Source organism: Molothrus aeneus, chromosome 20 (genome assembly GCF_037042795.1).
Source record: "Molothrus aeneus isolate 106 chromosome 20, BPBGC_Maene_1.0, whole genome shotgun sequence".
NCBI classification, from domain to species: domain Eukaryota; kingdom Metazoa; phylum Chordata; class Aves; order Passeriformes; family Icteridae; genus Molothrus; species Molothrus aeneus.
Window position 1 is genome coordinate 8,466,697 of NC_089665.1, and position 21,671 is coordinate 8,488,367.

Here is a 21,671-nt window from a genome sequence, read left to right on the forward strand (position 1 = left end):
CACTTAGCACCATTTGCATTTGCAGCAGCACAAAGATTCACCACTCTGCTGTCTTTGTAACAGAGCAGGAAATACAATATTCATTACCCCAGTGGAAGCTATTTTCTTCCTCTGTGAAATCAGAGGCATTATTTCATGCTGGAGAATTAGGAACATTAACAGGTAGGGTGCAGTGGCCACTTTCTGAAGTGAATCACCCTCCCAGAATGGATTTGACATCACCTGCCCAGCACGTCTGCTCCTGTGGGTGTTGTCACCTGTGTGTGAACACAGCACAAGCTCCAGTGGCACAATAAAAGCAGAAAATTCATTCTCCTGCTCCGACCTGCAAACCTCCCCCAGCAGCTCCCCGTGGACCTTGGAGGGAACACACAGGGAAAGGCAGCAAACACTGGTGGGGGCACCAAGCTAAAAATTGCAGTTTATTGTTCCAGCTGAACAGCCAGTGACGGGGACTCAGAGGCAGCTTGCAGCAAGGCAAAAGGAATTTTCTATTTTTAATCTCCACATTGGGACTGTTAGCAACCAACCATTCACTTGCACTCCGGAGTCTTGCAATCCCATCCCTTCCAAGCCTGGAGTGATGGAATCTTGCTGCTTTAAGTGTTCTGTTAAAAACAGCATTATTTCCATATTGGTCTAGGCTGACTATACACTAAAATACCATATAACTTCATCCATCCATCCCTAGAGGAAAACCTGTACATTTATAGCTATTTATGTATTATATTTTGAATAAATATAATTTAAATAATATATATTATAATATATAATATAATAAATACATTATAATCATTACAATAATCACATTACATAATAATATAATTATAAATATTTATATATTTATAGACATATAAATATATATTTATATAATATTTATGTGTTTAACAATGTTTATAATTACTTATATTTATAATTATATGTATTACAATAATATAATAATATTATGTCTTATAGTATGTACTATATATGATATATAATAATATATCATAAACATAATATATACTAAATTATAAATATTTATCTCTTTATACACATTATATAAAATATAAATTATTATTATATATTTATATAATATTTATATATTTATCAATGTTTATAATTACTAATATTTATAATTATATGTATTAAAATAATATAATTATATAATAATATTGTCTTATGTCTAATATGTACTATATATAATATATAATAATATATTATATATATTATATATACTCAATATAATATATTGTAATATATTAATAAATATAATTATTTATATATCATAATTTATAATTATTTTATATATTAACCTACAGGCTTGGCTGCCCCTGACCATCGTTAATGGCATCACCTTTGATGCCAATCTCCACAGATTCTTGTTCTGGTGAATGAGGAAATAAAGTCAGGATGGACATTTTAATTATCCCAATGTCTGGTGTTAATTTAGGAAGAGCTTAATGATGGATAAGCAACACAAACCCTTCTCCAACACCCTCCAGCGAAAATCACACAAAGTTTTTACATTTTCTGACTGGAGAGGTGTGTGAACACAAGAAGAAATGCAAATCACTGAGCTCTGCACAGACACCTGGGGGGTGCAGCTGCCTCCTCTAATAGGGAACACAAATTGCTCCAGGACACCTTTGAAAAATTCAGCGTACACCAAACTCCTCTCTGTGTTAAACTCCACCTGCACTCAGTGTGCTGTCAGCAGCAGCAAGGAAACCACTCAGAGAAATGCAGAGGCTTCAAGAACTGCCAGTTATTTAAGCTGTTGATCATTTAAGCTCTTGATCTTCCTCATAATTGACTGCAACTAATTTGGAAGCTCCAGTGTATTTTGGCAGTGAATGGTTTGGGAGAAATCCTGACTGAGCACAGCTGGAAAGCCTCCCACAGTTTGGGGTGAAGTGGCTCTTACCAATTTCATCCAGCAGCTCTTGGGCTGGTGGAGGCAGCTCATCAGTGGAGGTGGGAGATGCCTCTGAGAATGCTGAGACAGAGGGAAAAAAATATTCCAGTTAATTAGCAGTGATTAATCCTTAATAACTGTGACATAGGCTTACACTTTGATAGCATCTTGCTTACATATTTCATTTAACACCCTGCACGAGCCTGGCTCATTCATATTTTATCAAATTTCCCTCAATAATTCCATAATGGAAAAATCATTTTGGAGCCAGACTTGCACATTCAGCTCTCAATGGTGTATCAGAAATCTGAGGCCAGTAATATTTACACTTCAAACAGAGGTTGATTTAGAGGTCAGAGTTCTTAGTGTGCAGGTGCAAACACAAAATCCATAACCTAATTAGCACCAGCAGTACATGGTTGAGTGCTCAGCTATTTATCCCTCTAAAAAGAGACATCCAGGAGCAAAAAAAGATGGGGGAAAAAAAGGAAAAATAATTAATAGACTGCTGAATTTCCTTTCAAATCCACTTCTCTGTTTATTGAACAATTTATTTTGGCTGGGGCTGGGATAAAAGACTTACCAGGTGCCTGCCTGGTGTTCCTCAGGGATGAAGCAACTGGTGGCAACCCAACCTGAGTGAGATCAAACAGAATTAAATACAAGAAGGTAAATTGAAAAACTGCTGATCTCCAATCCCCCCCTTCAACATCCTAAATCCGAAATTTAGGTAGAACCTTTAATTAAAGCCTGAGCTGACCATTAAATTTTAAACTAAGCTTTCCAATCAGTCCATAATATGAAAACAGAGTAAGACTGATATGTCAAAAATTTTGCTTAGATTGCTGTGCAGTCATATTTTAGCTGTGAGATATCATCAGCTACATAATCTTTATTTTAACACTCTGAACAGACAGTTGGATGGGAATTTTCTAACTGGACAGTTCCAAGATTTCTTCAGTTCCCATTCTCTGCTTGGGATCTTTCATTATTAAAGCCAGGCACATCTGTTCATCAGAAGAAGCCCCTCAAAATTAAAAATTTGTAACCAGAGGCAAATCTCCACTACCCTCAAAGTGGCAATATGCACTTAATTCTAGAATAAGATTTTGGACATGAAGTGACAGCATCAGCAGAGCCACTCAGGGCTGTAAATGAATTTAATGAATTCCAAATGTTCTGGCACTGGACGACACAGACCTGCCTGTGCCAGGTCAGCTGCACAATGAGCAAACTCTGATTCCAGCTCTGAGCCACCACCCCAGCAAGTGGAAATAACAAGAAAGGTGAAAAGGCAACTGTTTTATACAAAACTGTCTGCAAAGGCAATTTGAGATAATGCTGTGGCTCAGGAACACCTTCAGTGCCAAAAGGATCAGTGGAAATGGCTGCGGTGACCTTGGAAACTCTGCACTCCAGAGGGAGGGGTTTGAACAAAGCTGACGAGATTGGGCACATTCAATGCGCAGGAAAAGGAGAAAAAAGCTTTGAACAAAGGGCTCACTCAAACCACCTTTGGCAGAGTCCATTCCGGACTCTGGTCAGAATCTGGTCTGGGTTTTCCCTTTTGCCAACTCCATTCCAGACTCTGGCAGGAATTCAGTCTGGGTTTTCCCTTTTGCTGACTCCATTCCAGACTCTGGCCAGAATCTAGTCCGGGTTTTCCCTTTTGCTGAGTCCACTGGAACTCCAGCCAAAATCCAGTCCAGGTTTTCCCATTTGCCAAGTTCATTCCAGACTCCGGCTAAAATCCGGTCCGGGTATTTCCTTTTGCCAAGTCCATTCTGAAATCCGGTCCGGGTTTTTCCTTTTGCTGAGTCTATTCCATACTCCAGCCTAATCTGGTCCGGGTTTTTCCTTTTGCTGAGTCCATTCCGTACTCCAGCTACAATCCGGTCCGTGTTTTCACTTTTGCCGAGTCCATTCCAGACTCCAGGTGAAATTCCCATCCGGGTGTTCCCTTTTGCCAAGTCCATTCCGGACTCCGGTGAAATCCAGGATTCCAAAGGCTGGGAAGTGGAAATTCCCAACAGCCAGGGAGGGATGGAGGGCAGGGAAGGGCCACTTGGAGAGAGGCCAACATTCCCCAGCAAGGGGAACCGAAATCTTTGTGCAATCAGTGCCTGAAATCATTCAGGACTTTTGCCACTTCATCCACAGAGCCACGACTCCCAGACGCTCACAAAGACCTACAAGCATTTCGCTACTTGCATTTCTTTTTTAATAAAAGTATTGTCAAAAATATTTTTAAAGAACACTCGAAGAATATTTATAGAAACTCCTGGCGTAAGTTATTTTCTGACTTACAGGTTCTTTTGGTCCAAATGGGCAAACTCTTGGAGCCACCACTGGAATTTCCATGCTCCTCTCCCCTTCCCAGGCTGTGGTGAAAGTCTTGAACACTGTGGAGGAGGTCTCTTGAGAGCCACAAAAGGAAGAATCTGAAGAAAATTCACGGCACTGTTTGTATTTCTCAAAGGCTAATGGAAATTTTTCCTCTAGAATTAAAGAAAAAACAGAGGGAGAAAAAAAAAGTAAAGATAGCGAAGCTTCAGAATTATTTTTGGAATTTTTGTATCTTTAGCACATTTCAACAGAAGCAGAAAAAATTTTAAAGGGAACTGGTACCTGCACAAGAAACTCTACCCATAAAAGACCAAACTGACAGCGCAGGAGTTCCACCTCAGACAAAACTTTGCCAACTGAGAAATTCCAGCCACTGTCTTACACCCAATTAATGAAGCACAAATGTTAATTCGTTACTCTTTAGCACTCCAGCTCAACAAACATTTATCATGTTATTAATAAACATACTGAATGCTTATTAAATTGCCTTTAAAATGCTAAAATCCACATGTATCAGTTAAAATTTAAATTACTTAATTTCTGATTTATGAAGGCTGCCAGAGGCCTCTCAGGCAGTGATTTTTTCAGCTGTGTCCCTGTAAATTGTCCTTTAATTCTGTGTCTTTGGACAATGAGATTTCCAACAGGAACAAGAGCGTTTCTTGTGCACGCCTGACATTTCTGCACAGAGAAATGGAGGTTCACGATTCACCTTGTCGATTTTTGCATTAAAAAATCCTGGCAGAAAGGAGAAATAATTCCCTGTGAATCCTCTTTTTCCCCCTCCCTGCATTACCTGAGCCCAGGGGGGTGCTGACACTGGTGGGAGCGTGGCTCAGCCGAGGTGTTTTACACTCCACACCCCTCTGGAAGTTCTGCTCACAGGGGATGCTGGACAAATCCTGAATATCTGCCACTGATCTGAATTATTGAGAGATGTTCTGACAGTTAGAATAGCCACTTCCTGCACCTGTGAATCACCAGATCCTGCTGTTTTCAGGGTCTTGAAATTTTAATTTCGTGCAGTCTTATCTAATTCGCTGGAATGGAGGGAGATGTTCCCTTTGAAAATCCCCACAGGAATCTTGGGAGGCCCAAAATCACCATCCTCAGGGAAGTTAAAGAGGCAGAAAAGGTTAATTATTTGCTTCCCCTTCCTTTCCAGGATGTGTTAAATAATCCTCCTACAAAAGCAGCTCAGGAAGCTGCTTCCAGAAAGGGCAGGAACTCCAAATGTGAACCAAAAGGTAGAAAAGAATCCCCAAAGCCAAGGGAAAACCTCAAGGGTTAACAAAAATTAATGAGCCATTAATTAAGACTAAATGTAGGCCCTGGGAGCATTTAAAAGAATGACTCTGATAAACTGAGACTGCTGAAGGCACTGACACAGCCCCAAGGGAAAAAAAATTAAATCCAAATTGATCAAATTTTGGGGAGATACACCCTGGATTCCATCATCCTCAAAGACCATGGAAAGAACAGACACCTCCTGTAAATCAGTAATTTTATGCAAATCTCCATTAGCAGTAAATATAAATTAACCTCATTAGCTGAATCACAAACATACTCTGCTGATTTTTTTCCCCCCTGAAAATCACAGGACTATTTCTGTAATAAATTTCTGTAATAAAATTTATTTGGCTCCACAGGAACGATTTGCTCTTTAAAGTGATTTTATTTCCCTGTGCCATATGGAGAGAAGAAACCAGGAATCCTCACACTTTCATGGGAAGAAGCACACCCAGATGAACACCAAGTTAATTACTTCTGAATATGAAAATATTCCCAACTAAGGACAACTCTTTTACACCAATCTCACAACTTTTCACAGGAAAACACTCTCTCAATAGCCTGGGGAGTTTTCTCTTGGTCTGTCCCACCTCCCCTGACAAAATTTTGTAGTTAATGACCAATTTGCTGAAGTTTTGCTATAAAATGTGGCTCTTACACATCTTTTTCTTGGCATTCTTCCTGTGGCTCCCACAGTGTTGCTTCTTGTGCTGCATCCACGCTGAAACGAGGGAGGAAAGGTCACATTCACCCTCAGAAAATTATGGAAATCGAGAAATTTGGTTTCCTTTCTCTTAGGAAGTTTAAGCACTGAGGTAGACTGCAGCTCATAAACACTTCCTGCCTAAAACCTTAGAAGGTGGAGACTGGTAGGAGAAAAATGGCATTTTTAACAGATTAAGGATTTGTTAAAACTTCGAATTGACATCTGCAGCTTCAGAACAAAAGTGAAATTAATAAAATTAAGTGAAATCAATAAAATTAGGTGAAATTAATAAAATGAAATAAATCAAAACCTGGGAATACACACCACTCCATTGTTCCATCACCCCTTGATCTGTCTCAGACTGTGACAAGGTCAAAGAGGATTAGGCAGATGCTCAGAGAGCAACATCCCCTCTGTCCTGCTGCCCAAAGTTCCTAAGTGAAGGGAGCAACCAAAACCCTTCTTTTTTTATCCCAAATCCAAGTGATTTCCACTGCTGGTGCCTCCCTCCGGCCCAGGGAACAGCTCCTGGGTGGGGAGGAGCCCTGGCTGTCACAGCCAACTTCTGGTAAAATTTTACCATGCTGGTAAAATATAAAATCTTAATAATATAAATGTAATAAGAAAAAAATTAATAATATAAATTTAATGTAATAATAATAATATAAATTTAATGAAATCAATTATAAAATATAAAATTTCATAGGGGGGGACGAAAAAAACCCTCCTGTTCTTCAGAGGAGCCAGCCAAACCTCCAAGGTTTCAGAGGCTGCCAAATCTGATGTTACCCCCAGGCAGGATCCAGTGAATGTTCCTGGGCTGATCCCATGGGGTTGGGAAAGGCAGGATCTTCGTGGCACTTCAGCTCCACAACCAAAATTAAAGCAGATGACTGAAGCTTTAATTTGAATTATCTTTGCTCTGTTTCAGCCTGTGGTTTATCAGTGGAAAAGGAACTGTGATATGTACATGGCTCTTTTTTTTCCCCTCCTATTTTAGCTCCCTCATTAAGGCAAAAAAAACCCCACCAAACTCTGCAAAAGACAAAATCCCTCGAGACCTGTGAAAATCCCTTTTTGTATTTTCTTAGCAAGGAGCTGAGCTATGTAGATAATCATTAAAAACCACCACTGGCATCTTATTTGAATATTAGATATATAAGCAGAATTAATGAAGAGAGCACACTTTAAAAGCTAATTTATGCCTGAAGGAACAATGAAAATGAGTTTTTCTACCTGGCTCCAGGCATTTGGCTCAGCTGATTCACTCCCAGCTTGTTTCTGCCACTGCTCTGTGGTGTTGTGCTGCAGAATAGTATTTTTCCTCCTGAATACAAATAACAAATGTTCCCTGTTATTGGCTTTTGCAAGCACAAAAGAAAACAACCCAACTCATTGAACAGGAAATTGTGACTTTATTAATTTTTTTTCTTTTTTTTTTTTTTTTTTTTGTCTGAGTTCTTGTGACCTTTGTTGTTACAGAGAGACAAATGTGTTTTAAAGATGCATTTTCATAAACATGGCACAGCTGCCAGACAGGCACTGGAGCACTTGGGAATATCACAACATTTAGAGATTTGAGCTAAAAGAGACAAGAGAGTAAGGAAACAATGATTCTTCCATTATTCTGCACGCACACTCTGTCAGCTCTCACTGGGTTTAAGCCCAAGATCCTCCCAGCAATGAGAATATTAATGTGTAAATACAACTCTAATTCAGTTTCCAGCACCACAGCAAGTTGCATAAAAAGATTAAACTTTGCCCCAGGGTAAAAATAAAAAGGTCTCAAACAAGTTTTTGTTTTGGCTTTTTAACTGAAACACAGCAAGTACATAAACACTGCATCTGTGAAATGATTTCAGGCACTGCAATGCCCAAACCGAAATCCTAAATGGCCTGAACTCTCCCAGAAATAATAATTCTGGAGTAAGAGATCAACTGAGCCCGAGGAATGGAGGCCCAGCCTCGTGACAGGAGAGCTGCTGGCAAAAATATCAATGCAACGACTCCGTGTCCCTGCCTCAGAAGTGCTTCAAGAAAAAGGACATTTACCTGGAGTCTGAATTGCTGCATCTGCAGGTGATTTCTGTAAAAATCCTGCACAAGCATCTTCTGCTTTGCCCTCAGCATCTGAGGTCTGGAAAGGGGAAAAAGAGAATTTAATTCAATTTTTGACAGAGCAGCTGCAAAGGGCAGGACAACCCTCCCAGGATGATGTTCCCAATAATGGGAGAGGAGAGAGAAACTTTTCAGGAGCTCATCAGCAAACAGCCCAGACTGGATTTAGCAGTAAAATAGAAAAGTTTTGTGTCTTCCAGAAATTAATGAAGATTAATTTGCTAACTCTTACTTAAATCTTTATTTGCAGGTACTGTTTTGAAAGAAAAGAATAATAATGAAAAAAAAAATTCTCCCATTTTCCACAGCTCTCTTCAAATCAAATGGGAGCACAATTAAACCACATGTTGTGTAACTTATGTCCAAAAAATGTTATTTTTACCTCTGGTTCTGACCTTCCCTGAAGAGCAGGAGGAAGGAAATAATCAGGAGTGAAGAATTCTTCAGTCACATCAGGAGGTGAATTAAGGGAACAATGCAATTCCCTTGAATGTCCCTGTGAAAGACATCATCACCTGAGATGATTCCCCTCTCTATTAATAAAAAATACACATTTCAGCCAATAAAAACCACTGAAATTCTGAAAATCTATTTAATTGTTCCTTGACTTTCAACACACCTCCTGCTCCTTGCATTACCTTGGTGGTTTATAAAACAAAATAACACAAAAAAAAGAGGAGGAAGAAGGAGGAGGGGAATTGTTACTCAGATCAGCTCAGGCTAAAGTTTTCCATGGATAAGCAGCTGCCACTAAACTCCCTGGATTTCTGTACATACTCTAGAGAGATTCTCAGCTTGCTGAGGAAGGGCTGAACTCTTAGGAATGGATTTTCCAGACTCTGCTTGCTCATCTGGTGCTGGGGACTGGCAGCTCCTCCCTAGGATGTCAGAAGGGAACAAAATTATTAACTAAAAATTAAAAAAAGAAAAAAGAGATGTGAAGAGAGTGATCTGAGGCACTGCTGGAATATCAGTGAGAGCCAGACAGTGGCACTAATTGTCTGCCAGGAACACGGAGAAATAATGACATTTAAATGCTCACCTCGTTAATTAATCTAAGCAGGGGAACCTTGCCCTCTTCCTTTGTCCAGAACTTTTTGAAAAGCTTTACCCACTGAGCTGCTGCAGTAAAAGCAGCTGTGTGGTGAGACTGAAAGGAATAAAAGTGTGATAGCACTCTCAGGGGTCTGAGAGCCTTGGGTTTCTCCTGCTGATAACATTAATCAGTGATGATGAAGGTCTCCAAGCTCATCCCCTCCACCTATTAACACCTAATACTCATCTTATCTCTATTTATGCCCATCAGGGAGTGCCTGACTTGCTCTGAGGGCAAAGCTCTGCAAGATAAAATGGACGAAACTTGTAAAAAAAAAAAAAAAAAAAAAAAATCACAGAAGCTGAGATCTGAATGGAAATGGAAGGGGACAAAAAGAGAACGGAGCATTTTACGATGTCCCAGCCTCACCTGCGGTGGAAGTCCTGGGGGCAGGCTCCAGGTCACTGTCCCCAGAGTCAGTCCTGTCCTCACTGTCCCAGGGCTCAGCAGCCTCACCTGGCTGCCACCCACAGCTCTGCTGCTCCTGCCCTCGGGGGGCTCCAGCAGGGCCCTCCTGGGGGATCTCCTGGGCGCTTTCAGCTCCGCTCTCAGACGCGCATTCACTGCCAGGGCAGGGACAGCTGAGCCCCAGCCGACCCGAGGCTGCTCTCCTGGCCATCTGCTTGACTTCAACTGCACAAAAAACACCCCCAAAATTACCACTTCACACCCCAGAATCTGGACCTTCAGAGAGCATCCCCTGTGCTTCACTGTGCCTGCAGTGTGGAAATTTGGAAAATTTGCATTTGGAAATGCAAAGGTTAGAGCTGGCAGCACCACAGCCTTTGTCATGAAAAGAGCTAAACACTTCCTTTTATTTTAAATAAAAATAAATTTTTTTTTTCAGTTTTAAAACCTGCACAAATTGGTATGGACAAGTCTCTACAGAACAGGTTTTGCTGGTTGGATTCTCTATTATCCATGCCCGTGCTGCCATCCACTGGGCACTGCCATCCCTGCCCTCCCTGAATCCTCACACTACCCAAAACCAGGCTGGAAGTCCCTCCAGCTCCAGAAACCAAAACACCTCAACGTGCCTGGGATTGTTTTATGCCCAGAATGTGCAAGACACAGGATCCCACTCACTTGGATTCCACCCAAGAACAACTTTACAGATCTTCAGCAATTAAAGCACAGAGACCTTTCCTCGTGTGCTGAGTTTAATGCACTGCACTGCAGCAAGATTTCTGATATTAATGCTGATTTAACACTGATTTAACACTGATTTAACACTGATTTACTCACTCCTCCATCCTGACTGCATCACCTTCCTCTTCTCACTGCTTTTTTTGCTGCAGAATTCCACCCTTGGCTCTGAATGGCACCTGCAAGAAATGATTATGAAATGCACAAACTATTTTAGAGCCTGAGCATATTGTGTCAAGTATTCCCCAGCCAGGAAAAGGCTCCAAGTTGTTTTAACATCAATTAGAGCACGTGTGCCTCTCAGCCTTTTAACAACCCAGCAGAACCAGCAGATTGAGCTGCCAGGAGCTTGGAAAGCACAGATAATAATTATTTAGGTTTATTCCAGATTAACCAGACAAGCTGTACATCTCAGAGCAGAGCTGCAGATGCTGCAGCTCCAAACCCACACAATGGGAGATGTGGGGATTGTTTTATTGAGGGGATCACAATTTCACACCTGGACACTGATTCTTCCACCAGAGTTCACTCCCTGACCTCCACTGACCATGGAATATTTCTGTTCTAACCTTTGCCAACTGTTTTTTTCTGATCCAAATGGATCATGGATTAATTTTAAAACTGCAGCAGTTTTTCCTGATTTGACCAAACACTGAAAGAATTGTCTGTCCCCCTCTTTCCAACATGAATCTGCACAAGTTTTGCCAGGTAATTTCAACATGTGCTTTCCATTCCTGCTTAAAACCACAGAGAAATGACATTAAAAAGCATTTCTGCTGGGAATTGAAGGAGGCTGTGCCCAGAGAGGAGAACCACCTTCATTAACATCTGCTCAGATTGCTCTCCTTGGGCACTGGTACATTTTGGACCACTGACCTCCATCCCAGAGGCATGTGAAATCATTTTTACCAGCACTCTTTAACACAAAGTGCCCTGTCACAGCAGCTCTGCAGCTGACAATGACTCACAGCAGGCTCCTCTCTGCACAGATGGCTTTTGCCTTCCTGAGGAACATTTAATGCCAGCCTTGATCCTGATGTGCCTCTCTCTGCAGATGAATCTGTCAGAATTAACTCTTCTATGAATAAGATCAAAACTCACCACTTCTCCTCCTCCCTTCTTGCTGCAGGATGTGAATCAGCTCCTCTCTGGCACTGCAAGTTGAACTTTTTCTGGCTTCTTGCAGGCACATGTGGGAGGAAATGCTGAAAGGAGTCCAACAAGCCATGATTCAGCACACACTGGGCACTCTGCTAATTGCTGCTAATTACTGCCTGAGCTGGCTGGGATGCAGCCTCAGAACAGGACAGCAGCAACTTTAATCCCTGAGTTTTATTTTAGCTGCTCTGCTCAGGGCAAAGGATGACAGCTCCAGCAAAAGCTCTGCCCTGGATTGATAGCAGGTTTCAGGTGCAGGCAGACAATCAAAACATGGAACTTCCAGGGGGTTGAGTGGACCTGAATGAGTCAAGATTATCCTGACAAGAGAGATGTAATTGGATTTCTCTCTTTCTCTTTGGTCCATGTATTTAATAATGAAAGTGATCCAGAAGCCCTTCCCAATAACAGCTTAGGCCTCAATACAAACAGAAATATTTCTCCACTGAGAGAAGAGGAGAAAGAGGAGAAACATTTCTCCTTTTCCCTGAGATTGCCATCTCCATTTCAGTGCAGGACTTGGATTTTATCCCCACCCTGAGCCCCTGGATCAGTGTTGTCCTGGGAGGACTGGAGAGAAAGAGGGAATAACACAATTGCACTGCTGAGCTGTCTTCATTCCTGTATTTAAAGCACATTTTAAAGGACAGATTCATCCCTCCTCTTGGTCACCACCCATCCCTGCTAAGGATGACAGAAATGATAACCAGGCCCCTGCCCAACACTTCACCTCCTGCTTTGGGCTCAGGTCACCATCCAGCCCCCTGCCCACGCTGCAGCCCGGATCACGATGGGTGGCTGCAATTTGGCTCTTCCACTTCTCATTCTGAAGTGCCTCTCTTCCCTTGGCTGCCTTGGGAACAGCCTGGAAGCTGTGTCTGCCTGGTGCCTGACACGTTATTGGAGGTGGAATGTAGTCCCTGGATGGTGGAGCCACGGCCTGGTGTAAAAAAATATCAACTCCAGAAAGAGCCTTGTTGGTGTTTTGGGCAGCAGCATCAGAGCCATCCCAGTGTCTCCCTTTAGAAGTTTCCTTGGGGAGCAGATTCATCCTGAGCTGCTGGAGCAGCCTCCTCTGCCTTGCCAGGGCCTTCAGCCTGTCCAGTTTCTCCTCAGTCCTGCTCAGGGAATGCCCAGCCTGCTGCACCATGCTCTGCATGATCTTCAGGTTCAGGACGCACCTGCTGATGTGCTGCTCGCTCTGGGAGGGGCTGCTCAGCCTCCTGCCAGCATCTCCTCTCACCTGGGACAGCCCAGGGGCTTCTCTCACCCTTTCCTCTCCTTCCTCCTCCTCCTCTTCTTCCTCTTCCTCCTCCTCCTCCTCTCCAGTGAAGCCTGTGCTGGACCCTGAGGATTCTCCTTCCTCCTCAGCCTCCCAGTGGCTCTGCTCTTGCTCCTGCTGCCTTTCTGCATCCTTTGGAGCCTGGCCTGACCCAGGTCCTCCTTCCAGGAAATCTTGGGGATCTTCTGGGTAACTGGCCAGGATTTCATTCATCTCAAAGCTGCACAGGCTCCCATCCACATCGCTCTCACTGCAGGGAGAAGCTCCTGGCTGCACTTCAGAGCAGACACTGAGGCTTCTGTCCTGCTCAGGGGGCTCTGCTGCCTCCTGCAGCACCAGAGCGCTGCTCTCCTTGGGGAAAACAGAGTCCTTGGGGGCAGAAAAACCACCTGGAAAATTCAATTGGAAACATGAAATCATTTCTCCAGAAATCCAACGGCCCCTGTTGCTTTTGCATGTTGAGGGGAGAATTTTGGGACTTCAGGAATTCCAGAGCAGCTTTTGACACCTCTGCTGAAAACTCTGCCTGAGCAAAACAGATTTGGAGTCCTGAGTCTACATTAAGTGGCAGCTAAAATCCAAAACCAGCTGCTTCCTATCTTTAACCTACATCATAAATCTGTGAGTGTTCCCATTTTAATTGGGATTTCTGTCGGGCTGATGTGAGGAGCACATGAAGGACATCCTGCCCCAGGGAACTCACCAGCCTTGCTCATCTCTTTTTCCTGGACTTCCACTGTTCTCTTCTGGAAGCTAAAAGCTGATGCCCAGCAGATGTTGACATCTGCAAGAACAGCAGATCTCTGGGCTTTGGGTACTCCACCAGCACGGCCACTTTCAGATTTAACCAAGTCCTGTAAAACAAAACAAAAAAAAAAGGAATAAAATACAATTGCATTTGACAGTTCAGTGTCTCTGCCTGCTTCTCTGAGGGTGTTGGGTCACCTCCTCTAGACTGAAGCAGAATCTGAATGGACATATCAAAGATTAGAGTGCTGGAAATCACCTTCAGGTCATTTTTGAGGATATATTGAATATCCTGAAGCTTCATGGAGCGGTTCCTCTGTTTGGGTTCCAGCCCTGACTTGACAACATCATAATAGAGCAGGGGGAGCCTGGCATCTGCTTGCAGCTGCTCCCCTGAAAGGATGAGCTGCTTAACAGCTGAGTCTTCCACACCTTTCCAGGGAGGGCTCTCTGCAAGACACAGGTACAGATTTTATATCAACAGCTGCACATTAATGTTAATTTAAAAAAAATTACAACATTTCCTAATGTAATTTAAAAAAAAAAGTGATAAAATAAAATGTAATAAAATTTAAAAATCACATTATTCCCTGTCCATTCCCTATTTTACAATTAAAAACAAGCACTGGCATCTCCTCCCTGTCTTATTCCAACAGTGGGTGCTTTCAAGGGAGCTGACAGAAATATCCAGAGGAGAGTGACACTGCACACAACCCTGCTCTGGATTCTTCATTTGGATTAATTTTTAGGGTAATTGTTTCTCTCATTTCACTGTCAGAATAGTCAGAGTGAATGCAGAACAGGCATTATCTGTAATAACAGCTACAATAACACAGTAGCATTAACTTATCTCTAAGTTATCACACAGATCAAAAACACAAAAGCAGCACAAGCTGGTTTTGAACAGTGAAAAGACTTAATTGAATGTTTTGCTGTGCTGGTAGGAAGAAGAAAAATAAACAGCAGCAAAACACTTTCTTTCTCCAACAATTTCATCCCTTAGCCACACAATTTTAAGTTTTCTGGTCACATTTTACAGGAGTTCCCAATAATCTCAATTATTGTCATTAATATTTGGGTTTTTTGCCCGGTTTGTTTTTCCAGCTGAACCATCCCAGCCCAGAGGTGTGCTCTGACCCGTCAGGGCCTCCTGCAGCACTGCACAGAAGCTGTAAACGTCTGATTTCACCGTGCCAGGCCTGCCCAGGACGATCTCAGGGGAGCTCCAGCGGAACAGCTGGGCTGGGACAGGGATCCGGGTCAGGTCACTGTGCTCCCCACTGTCCTTGCTGCAACAGGGGGGAAAAAAATGGAAATTAGGACACAGAACACACTTAACTGCAAGGGTTGTGTGTAGGAATTAAACACCTGAGTGTGCTACAGCTTTTAGTTTAGTACATAAAAGGTTCAGGGCATTTCTGCAAATAGAAATGTGCAGTAAATGTCTTTTGGCAGATTTTCTGGGGAAAGCAACACCTCCTTTAAGGACTTTACAAAAATACCCCCCCTAAAATAATAAAAAAAAATTATTTTTTAAATATATATTTGCAGTAAATGCAAATAGAAATGTGCAGTAAATATAATTTGGCAAAGATTTTCTGGGGAAAGCAACACCTCCTTTAACGACTTAACAACCCCCCCTAAAATAGTTTTTAAATAAAGTAAAATAATAATAATAATAATAATAATAATAATAATAATAATAATAATAATAATAATAATAATAATAATAATAATAATAATAATTTTAAATATAAATTTTAAATATAATATTTAAATTATATTTAAATTTTAAATATAAATTTTAAATTATAAATTTTAATAAATTATTAAATATAATCTATTACCAATAATAATAATAATAATAATAATAATAATAATTATTGTTATTATTATTATTATTATTATTATTATTATTATTATTATTATTATTATTATTATTATTATTATTATTATTATATGCAAATAGAAATGTAATAGAAATGTGCAGTAAATGTCTTTTGGCAAAGATTTTCTGGGGAAAGCAACACATTCTTTAACAACTTTACAATTAAAAAAAAAAACTAAAAGAATAAAAAATTTAAAATAAAATAGAAATAAAATATTATAACAATAATGATAATAATGATAATATAATGATATGATACTATAATTATTACAATAATGATAATAATAATAAATAATATACTACTACTACCACCACCACTACTACTACTACTACTGCTACTACTACTACTACTACTACTACTACTACTACTACTACTAATAATAATAATAATAATAATAAATGTAATAAACCCTAAAAAAAAGCAGAACTTTTCCCAACAGGAGCTTTCCAAACAACCCTTTACCACTGACCACGAATAAAACACAGAAAACCTGTAAAAAATTTTTATTTTCCAACGTGTCCAGGGGACAACTTCAGTAATACTGAGATGAAAAAAAATCCTCTTTATTTGACTGGTGGCACTTAATTCCCACCAGTCCAAGGAGGAGCTGGATGTCCCACCCCCCATTTCAGAGCATCCCTGAGGAGGTTCCTCACCTCTCTATCATGTGCTCCAGGTTGCAGAGCTTGCCCTCCCCTGAGGACACATCTGGATGGCAAAGGAGGAGAGGGAGCGGTGCAGGAAGCTGAACCCCCATTCTAAAAAACCCCAAAAATCTCTTTTTCACCCCGTCACCAACTAACTATTACTCTACTTCAACTCTCTTGACTTGTAACTCTTCGTACAAATGTTGGTAACTGTTTTTTCCAAGGGTTAAATCAAAGGCACAGGGGTGTCAGAGGAATTTCCAGAGGAATTCTGAGGAATGTTCTGACACACCCCCCATTTCAGAGCAGCCCTGAGGAAGTTCCTCACCTCTCTATCATGTGCTCCAGGAAGCTGAACCCCCATTCTAAAAAACCCCAAAAATCTCTTTTTCACCCCGTCACCAACTAACTATTACTCTGCTTCAACTCTCTTGACTTGTAACTCTTCATCTAAAGGTTGGTAGCTGTTTTCTCCAAGGGTTAATCAAAGGCACAGGGGGGTCTTGGGCTCTTGTGCTCTGAGCAGGGCTGGAGCCCTCCAGGGCAGCCAGAGGAATTTCCAGAGGAATTTCCAGAGGAATTCTGAGGAATGTTCTGACACAACCCCCATTTCAGAGCAGCCCTGAGGAGGTTTCTCACCTCTCTATCATGTGCTCCAGGTTGCAGAGCTTGCCCTCCCCTGAGGACACATCTGGATGGCAAAGGAGGAGAGGGAGCGGTGCAGGAAGCTGAACCCCCATTCTAAAAAACCCCAAAAATCTCTTTTTCACCCCGTCACCAACTAACTATTACTCTACTTCAACTCTCTTGACTTGTAATTCTTCGTACAAAGGTTGGTAACTTTTTTTTCCAAGGGCTAAATCAGAGGCACAGGGGGGTCAGAGGAGTTTCCAGAGGAATTTCCAGAGGAATTTCCAGAGGAATTTCCTGGGTTCTGACACAACCCCCATTTCAGAGCAGCCCTGAGGAGGTTCCTCACCTCTCTATCATGTGCTCCAGGTTGCAGAGCTTGCCCTCCCCCGAGGACACGATCTGGATGGCAAAGGAGGAGAGGGAGCGGTGCAGGAAGCCCCGGCAGTGCAGGAACCTCAGCGCATCCAGGATCTGCAGCAGGACGTGCAGGAGGGTCTCTGTCTGCAGCACTGGGAACTCGGCTCGCTGCGAAAAAACAACCCCAAAACCACCAAAGCTGCAGGGCAGGCGGTGAAACTTGAGCTGAGGGAAAGTTAGGGTCGGTTCTTGTGGGTATGGTTTGGTGGAGAAGGCAGCAAGGGAAATTTATTGGAGGAAAAAGGAAATTTATTTTTTGTTCTCGGTGCTAAGGCAAGTAACAACATCTTAAAAAGAGGAGAAAAATATCAAATGATAACAATAAAACACAGATTTAAATTTTTTTAATTGACTACATGTTTTTAAAAATTGATTAAATTTAAATTTTTTAAAAATCTAATTTTTTTAACCTTTAAATTTAATTTTTTCAGTTTTAAAATGGATTAAAACTTTTTAAACTGATTAAATTTAAATTTTAAAATATTTTTAAATCTTAATTTAATTTTTTTTAAATTTTTTAAAATAGATTAGTTTTTTAAATTATTACATTTAATTTTTTTAATTCAAATTCAATTTTTGAAATTTGAATTAAATTAATTTTTAATTAAAATTATTTAAATTAATTTTTGAATTAAAATTTCAAATTTTTAATATTCTATTTTATTTTCCAATTTTTCAAAACTGATTTAACTTTTAATTGATTAAATTTTTTTTAAATCTATTTTTTAATGGATTAATTTATTTTAAAATATTGATTACATTTATATTTTTAAAAAATTCATTAAAATTTGTGATTGATTTAAAGAACAAGAAAAATAACCAGAAACTCAGATACACACAGAGGATTCTGCCTTCTCGAGGAAAGATGGCAATCACTAAACTTCTGATGAATTATTATTTAATTATTATTTAAAATGCAAGCATGGCAGTTACCCTTTCATGGAGGATGCTGTAGAGAGAGCCAAAGTGAACCCTCTCATAGACCAGACGGGTTCTCTCCAGGTCACAGGACAGACAGACAGACATCAGCTGCAGCAAGTGAGGGTGGCGGAGTTTGCTGCACGGGGAGGGCAAAAATCCAATTTACAAATCTGAGATGAAAGAAGGGAAGCCCTGCCCTGCTGAGGGCTTTTATCAGTATGGCATGAATGTTGGAATATATTTCAGGGTAAATGTGTTTTTTTAACTGAAATATTCGATTTTAGAAGATCAGGAGTGGGAAGAAAATTGCATTTCTGATCTGGGGAAGATGTGCAGCCCCAGGGTAACGCTGCTGAGAGGTAAATCCCATTCCCCCCAGGTAAATCCCATTCCTGCCATGTAAATCCCATTCTTCCTTAGATAAATCCCATTCCTCCCAGGTAAATGCCATTCCCTCAAGGTAAATCCCATTCCTCCCATGCAAATCCCATTCTTCCCCAGGTAAATCCCATTCCTCCCAGGTAAATCCCATTCCCACAAGGTAAATCCCATTCCCCCAAGGTAAATCCCATTCTTCCCCAGGTAAACCCCATTCCCCCCAGGTAAATCCCATTCCCACAAGGTAAATTCCATTCCCCCAAGGTAAATCCCATTGTTCCCCAGGTAAACCCCATTCCCACAAGGTAAATCCCATTCTTCCCAGGTAAATCCCATTCCCTTGAGGTAAATCCCATTCCTGTGAGTTAAATCCCATTCTTCCCAGATAAATCCCATTCTTCCTTAGATAAATCCCATTCCTCCCAGGTAAATCCTATTCCCCTGAGGTAAACCCCATTCCCCCCAGGTAAATCCCATTCCCCCCAGGTAAATCCCATTCCCCTGAGGTAAATGCCATTCCCCCAAGGTAAATCCCATTCCCCTGAGGTAAACCCCATTCCTCCCAGGTAAATCCCATTCCTCCCACCCCAGAGAGCCCCAGGGCAGCTCCTGCCCCACCTGCTGTGCTGCTGCTCTGCCAGGAGCAGGTCAGCCAGCCGCAGTTTCCAGCTGCTCTGCTGGGGCTGGAAGCTCAGCTCCTTCACTGTCACCCTGCTGCCTCCCCACATCAGGCTGCAAAGAACCACAGCAATGTGCACCAGATGCTTCCAGCAGTGTTTTCCCTCTTTTTTTTTTTTTTTCCCAGTTATATGGCTATTTTTTTGTGGTGCTCTGGTGCTGCCTCCCGCTGTCAGGAATTTCAATTTTGCTCTATTAAACTGACAATAAATAAACTCGTCCTGCTGAAGGCTGACGGAGCAGGAAAGGTTCACTGCCCAAAATCCCACCCCTTCCACAAGGAATTCCCTTCACCAAAGGCCATCAGTGACAAAAATCAGAGTTTTGGGGAGATTCAATCACCAATTTGTCAGCTGAGACACAACCACTTGCTTAACACACGGTAATTAGAAAACACCACATTGTTGTAATTTTTACCAATAATTACAAGGTTTTAAATGAATGCTCAGCCTGCCCTTGCAAGTCTCATTTCAGCACAGGTTATGCAGAGGAAATCCTGGACAAAGATTTACAAGGATTAAATGCTGAACAACACAATCTGTGCAACCCTAAATGTATTTCCCACCACAAAAAAAGATCAATACTGAAACACTGCCATCAGAAATCAGCCTTAATTGGGTTAATATTGCTTGTGGGTTGTTCCTGGCCTCTCAGCCATCAGTGTGACTCAGATATTAATCAATAAACAGCAGCAAACAAGGTGCAAGCAGGAAATAAATACAGAACAAATATGGGAAATCACCCAAACAAAGCACTGGTACAACAATTTGCTGTGTGATTGCAACAGACACAAAGAGGGGCTAAAAAAAATCTCTTGAATTCCACTTACTTGGTCATGATCATGTAGGGCCCCACGGGGTAAGAAAATGCTGCCTCATCATCAGCCTGAACCACGTCTCTGTCCCCAATAATTGGGAGGGAGGCCAGGTAGCCCAGGTGGCCACTGCCTGCCAGGTGGAACTGAAAATGCAGGAAAATGCAACAGCAAAATGCAACAGTTCCCGTTGGGAGGGATGAAAGTTTGACAAGGAAGTCTCACAGATATGGATGCATGGCAGAAAGATTTTTAAATGTAGAGTCTGATGAAGGAATAGAGATGGAAGCAAGTTTTGATATTGAAGAGAAGAATTGCTGAGCCAGTCTGGATTACCAAGGAGGCAAAGGGTGAGTTAGTTAGAAGGGGTTTTTATGGCTCAGAGCAAAGGATAAACCCACCCCAAACAAGAAGATGTTTTTACCAAGCAGAAAGAGAGCACAGGCAAACAAGGCAGCAAAGCTGCAAGTAGAAAAAAGGTCTCAGAATTTTCCACTGCAAGAAAACTGAAAAACAACTTCTGGCTTAAACTGTAATGTACTGACTGTTAGTGATTGGAGAACAGTAACATCAATATGGTAATTACAGCAGTTATGATAGGCTATAGATAATAGTTAAGGTAGGGATTGGTGCTACTGTATTAAGATGCTCAGCAAAGAAAAGTATAGAATGCATTTGTAACCAAAAGAAAAGTCTATAACGCATTGTGACCAAAAGAAAAGTATAGAATGCATTTATAACCAAAAGTATAGAATGCATTTATAACCAAAAGAAAAGTATAGAATGCAAAGTAACCAAAAGAAAAGTATAGAATGCATTTGTAACCAAAAGAAAAGTCTAGAATGCATTGTGACCAAAAGAAAAGTCTATAATGCATTGTGACCAAAAGAAAAGTCTATAATGCAAAGTAACCAAAAGAAAAGTCTAGAATGCAATGTGACCAAAAGAAAAGTATAGAATGCATTGTGACCAAAAGAAAAGTCTAGAATGCATTGTGACCAACACCAAAGGGTCTCCAGGCCTGCCTGCAGCTGGAGCTGACAGCTGTGGGCACAGCTCTGTCACCCACGACCCTGGGCTGCTGTAACCTCTTGGATGGAATCAACTGCATTTTGGATACAATAAACTGCATTTTGGGTACAATAAACTGCATTTTGGATACAATAAACTGCATTTTGGATACAATAAACTGCATTTTGGAGAGCCCCTGGAGTCCTGCATCTCTCGTTTAAGCTCTTACAAGTTCCCAAAACGCAGCAAGCTCATCAACACCCTGAGTGCAACCAGCTCAAACATCACCGTGAAATCTGAAAAATCAGGGCCCAAATCGAAATTTCCCATTGAAGCTGGAAGAGGGAAAGCAGATCCAGTCCTCAGGAAATGCCACAGGTGATGTTTAATAGGAATTTCTGCTGGTCCAAACCCAAGCAAGCACCAAGGGCCTGAATATTTGGGCTCTTCACGGGGTTTTCCCCCCATCTTTTTCAGCAGAAATAAGAATGCACTAA

At 41.2% G+C, this 21,671-nt stretch overlaps 1 protein-coding gene across 1 annotated transcript in view; it reads right to left on the bottom strand.

The window, feature by feature from the left end:
- TEX14 (testis expressed 14, intercellular bridge forming factor) overlaps positions 1-21,671 on the bottom strand; it is a 36,479-nt gene that overhangs the window by 3,124 nt on the left and 11,684 nt on the right. The window contains exons 6-26 of the mRNA XM_066563512.1: positions 20,179-20,309; positions 19,290-19,403; positions 18,306-18,429; positions 17,302-17,480; positions 14,924-15,075; positions 14,046-14,236; positions 13,743-13,893; positions 12,488-13,428; positions 11,701-11,804; positions 10,699-10,778; positions 9,823-10,086; positions 9,135-9,235; positions 8,740-8,853; positions 8,292-8,376; positions 7,476-7,566; positions 6,192-6,254; positions 5,040-5,164; positions 4,205-4,395; positions 2,481-2,532; positions 1,907-1,978; positions 531-608 (exon numbers count right to left, since the gene is read on the bottom strand). Coding sequence (XP_066419609.1) covers positions 531-608; positions 1,907-1,978; positions 2,481-2,532; positions 4,205-4,395; positions 5,040-5,164; positions 6,192-6,254; positions 7,476-7,566; positions 8,292-8,376; positions 8,740-8,853; positions 9,135-9,235; positions 9,823-10,086; positions 10,699-10,778; positions 11,701-11,804; positions 12,488-13,428; positions 13,743-13,893; positions 14,046-14,236; positions 14,924-15,075; positions 17,302-17,480; positions 18,306-18,429; positions 19,290-19,403; positions 20,179-20,309 — 3,403 coding nt within the window. The remainder of the gene's footprint in view (positions 1-530; positions 609-1,906; positions 1,979-2,480; positions 2,533-4,204; positions 4,396-5,039; positions 5,165-6,191; positions 6,255-7,475; positions 7,567-8,291; positions 8,377-8,739; positions 8,854-9,134; positions 9,236-9,822; positions 10,087-10,698; positions 10,779-11,700; positions 11,805-12,487; positions 13,429-13,742; positions 13,894-14,045; positions 14,237-14,923; positions 15,076-17,301; positions 17,481-18,305; positions 18,430-19,289; positions 19,404-20,178; positions 20,310-21,671) is intronic.